General features: G+C 44.3%; 1 protein-coding gene across 1 annotated transcript; it reads left to right on the forward strand.

The window, feature by feature from the left end:
- The first annotated feature begins 352 nt into the window (after positions 1–352).
- On the forward strand, positions 353–2,254 carry LOC118599009 (uncharacterized protein K02A2.6-like). Its single transcript, XM_036213014.1, has 2 exons — positions 353–575; positions 1,569–2,254. Exons 1-2 carry the CDS (start codon positions 473–475, stop codon positions 2,252–2,254), a joined length of 789 nt encoding a protein of 262 aa, XP_036068907.1. The 5' UTR covers positions 353–472.
- Positions 2,255–3,403: the final 1,149 nt, after the last annotated feature.

Here is a 3,403-nt window from a genome sequence, read left to right on the forward strand (position 1 = left end):
ACACACACACACACTAAAAATGTCTTTTAAAAAGAATTATTACATATCATTAAATGCTTCCTCAATAATTAAAATAAAACATTTAACAATAGAACTCCTGAGGCATTTATTTTAACTGTTTCCTAAATTTGAAATGTAAATGTCATAATTTGATTTATTAAACATGTGGATCAATATGACTGTGATGTATTGTTATACCACCGCCAGGCAATAGAGGGCGATGCTGCCATGTAAGTTGTTGTAGAGTCGGACATTAAAGCGGTGACTGCTGCTACATGAAAAGAGCCGAGTCCCTGTCGTCTGTCCTTATAAAGAGTTCACCAGACAGCAACCCACGTTAAGGTAACAGTTCAGCAATACATAAAGCCACAACATGGTGTCAGAAGTTCGAGCTGTCGTGTGAACGAAGACTGCAGTCGGGTGATGCAAGTAAGCTAGCTGAAGATCAGCACGTGCCGAAGCTGCCGACAACATGGAGCAGTTCAAGCCGCCATCACCGCTGCTGCTCACCGGCAATTTGTCTGAGACGTGGCGCAAATGGGAACAAAGATTCCAGCTGTACATGACCGCATCAGGTGCGTTGGAGAAAGACGAGAAGGTTAAAATAGCCATTCTTCTTCACACTATCGGCGAGGAAGCATTAGAAGTGTACAACACACTCACTATTACCCCAACCGGCGGTGCACTAAAGATGGAGGACATTTTGAAAGCATTCAAAGATTATTGTAGCCCGCAAAAAAACGTTGTTTTTGAGCGCCATCAGTTCTGGTCACACCCAATGATGACAGGAATATCAGTAGACAGATATGTCACTGAGCCCCGTCAAAAAAGCAAAAACTGTGAGTTTGGAGCTGATGAGGAAGGCATGATCAGGGATAAGTTGGTGTTCTGCATAAATGACACAGGACTGAAAGAGAGACTGCTTCGGGACCACGACCTAACTCTACGCAAGGCATTAGAAATATGCAGATCAACAGAAGTTGCCAAAGCACAGATTCAGGCAATGCAGACAACACCTGTCACCCATGACACCGCAGTGGATGTATTGAAGAAAACACAAGGACACAATAAATCAGCATATAGCAGAAACAAAACAAGCAGCAACAAGCAAGTGGTCTGTACCAAATGTGGTAATAAGCATGAGCCTCGACAGTGTCCAGCTTATGGAGCAACATGTCAAAATGTGGAAAAAATAATCACTTTTCAAAGGTATGCAGAACTGATGCAGATAAAAGCAGTAATTACAAGAAAAACAAAACTGTGAACAACATTGAGACTGAAGTTGACTCATTGTACATAGGCATGGTGTGCAGTAATGACAGTGACATGGATGATATTTGGAAAGAAACTGTGACGATCAAAGGCGTGCCAGTCACTTTCAAACTTGACACAGATGCAAATGTGCCACCCAAGTCAGTTTATACAAAGTTACCTGGAGCTCCTCAGTTACAGCCAACAAAGACTATGCTCGTAGCGTTTGGTGGAACCAGCATACACCCAGATGGTGTAGTGTCGCTTGAATGTGAAACAAGGAAGTGTAAGGAAGTGTGTTCTTTGTGATTTTTTAGTGTCCAGCTATGCAGATAAGTCGATCCTTGGAGGACAAGCATGTGAAGAGCTGCAGCTGGTGAAGCGAGTTGGGACAATTGGAACGACAAAGTCTCCACAGCCGACCAAACCACCAGCCACCAAAGAAGAGCTCTTAGAGAAGTACGCAGAGGTGTTCACAGGTTTGGGTGAGTTTCCTGGAGTTCATCACATATACACAGACCCAAACGTCACACCTGTGATTCATGCGTGCAGAAATGTGCCACTCTCCATAATGGAGCCGCTGAAAAAGACACTGAAAGATTTGCAAGACAGAAACGTGATAACGCCAGTCAATGAGCCCACAGATTGGGTTAATAGTCTGGTCGCAACACAAAAAAAGAACGGAACGCTAAGGGTGTGTTTGGACCCTTGTGATCTGAATCAAGCAGTGAAACTCCAGCATTACTCCATCCCCACACAAGAAGATGTCCATAGTAAACTGGCAGGAAAATCTGTCTTCACCATTCTAGAGGAAAAAGATGGTTACTGGCAGATCAAACTCGATGAGCCATCTTCTAAGCTCTGCACCTTCAATACACCTTGGGGCCGGTATCGTTTCCTCTGGCTCCCATTCGGTATAAAGTCCACCAGCGAAGTGTTTCAACAAAAGAACTGTGAGACTTTTGCAACATCCCTGGTGTGTTTATCATCACAGATAACTTGATCATAGCAGCAATGTCATAGCGCGAACTTGATGAAATCCTGCAAAAAGTAATGGAAAGAGCCAAAACAGCAAAAGTGACGTTTAACAAGGACAAAATTAAGTTTAAAGTAAACACGGTTAAATACATGGGTCACACCATCACTGCAGCAGGCCAAAAAGCAGACAACGCAAAGATCAAAGCCATTATTGACATGCCAACTCCAGATGACAAGCAAAGTCTCCAACGTCTGCTTGGAATGACAAAATTCTTGGCACAATACATTCAAAATGAAGCATCGCTCACTGTACCTTTGAGGTAGTTTCTAAAAAAGGACACAGTCTGGCAGTGGCAGCCACACCACACAGCAGCGTTAAGCACACTCAAGACAGCGCTCACTCAAGCTCCAGTTCTGAGAGTCTACGACCATAAGAAACCATTGACTCTGCAAGCAGACTCTTCAAAAGATGGACTGGGTGCGTGCCTGTTACAGGAAGGGCAGCCTGTATGCTATGCGTCACGAGCTCTCACAGACACGGAAAAGAGATACGCACAAATAGAAAAAGAGTTGCTAGCCATTGTGTTTGCCACCAAAAGATTCCACCAGTATGTCTATGGAAGACCAGTGACTGTGCAGTCTGATCACAAGCCTCTAGAAGCAATCATGCGCAAACCGCTTTCCAAAGCACCAGCGAGGCTGCAAGGAATGCTGTTACAGCTACAGAGGTATGAACTCACAGTCACATACACACCAGCCAAGGATATGTTCATAGCCGATGCACTCTTGCGTGCTACAGCAACTAGTGACAATGACACAGCAAGTGAAAATACTTGTGAGGAGAGAGTTGTGTATGCATTAGAAGCTACAGAGGCACTGAGAGAAGACACGCTCAACAGACTGAGAACCGCAGTTGCAGCAGACACTGTGCTATAAGCTGTGTGTAAAAAACACATGAATGGATGGCCAGCTAAACGTAAAAGCTTGGACAGAGCACTATACGGCTACTGGCCCATGCGGCACAACATCAGCATTCACAAAGACATAGTCATGGTAGGAGACAAGATTGTGATACCATAAAACTTAAAGCAAACCATCCTGGAAAAACTCCACCTTGCTCACCAAGGTATACACGCACAAAAGCCAAGGCAAGAAAAGTGCTGTACTGGGCTGG

The sequence above is a fragment of the Oryzias melastigma genome, linkage group LG7, assembly GCF_002922805.2.
Source record: "Oryzias melastigma strain HK-1 linkage group LG7, ASM292280v2, whole genome shotgun sequence".
Taxonomy (NCBI): domain Eukaryota; kingdom Metazoa; phylum Chordata; class Actinopteri; order Beloniformes; family Adrianichthyidae; genus Oryzias; species Oryzias melastigma.

Bases quoted from the DNA above. Each gene is read 5' to 3' on its own strand.
- LOC118599009 (XM_036213014.1), top strand. From the start codon at position 473: ATGGAGCAGTTCAAGCCGCCATCACCGCTGCTGCTCACCGGCAATTTG. The intron at 576-1,568 runs GTGCGTTGGAGA...GTGATTTTTTAG, and splicing joins GCTGTACATGACCGCATCAG to TGTCCAGCTATGCAGATAAG.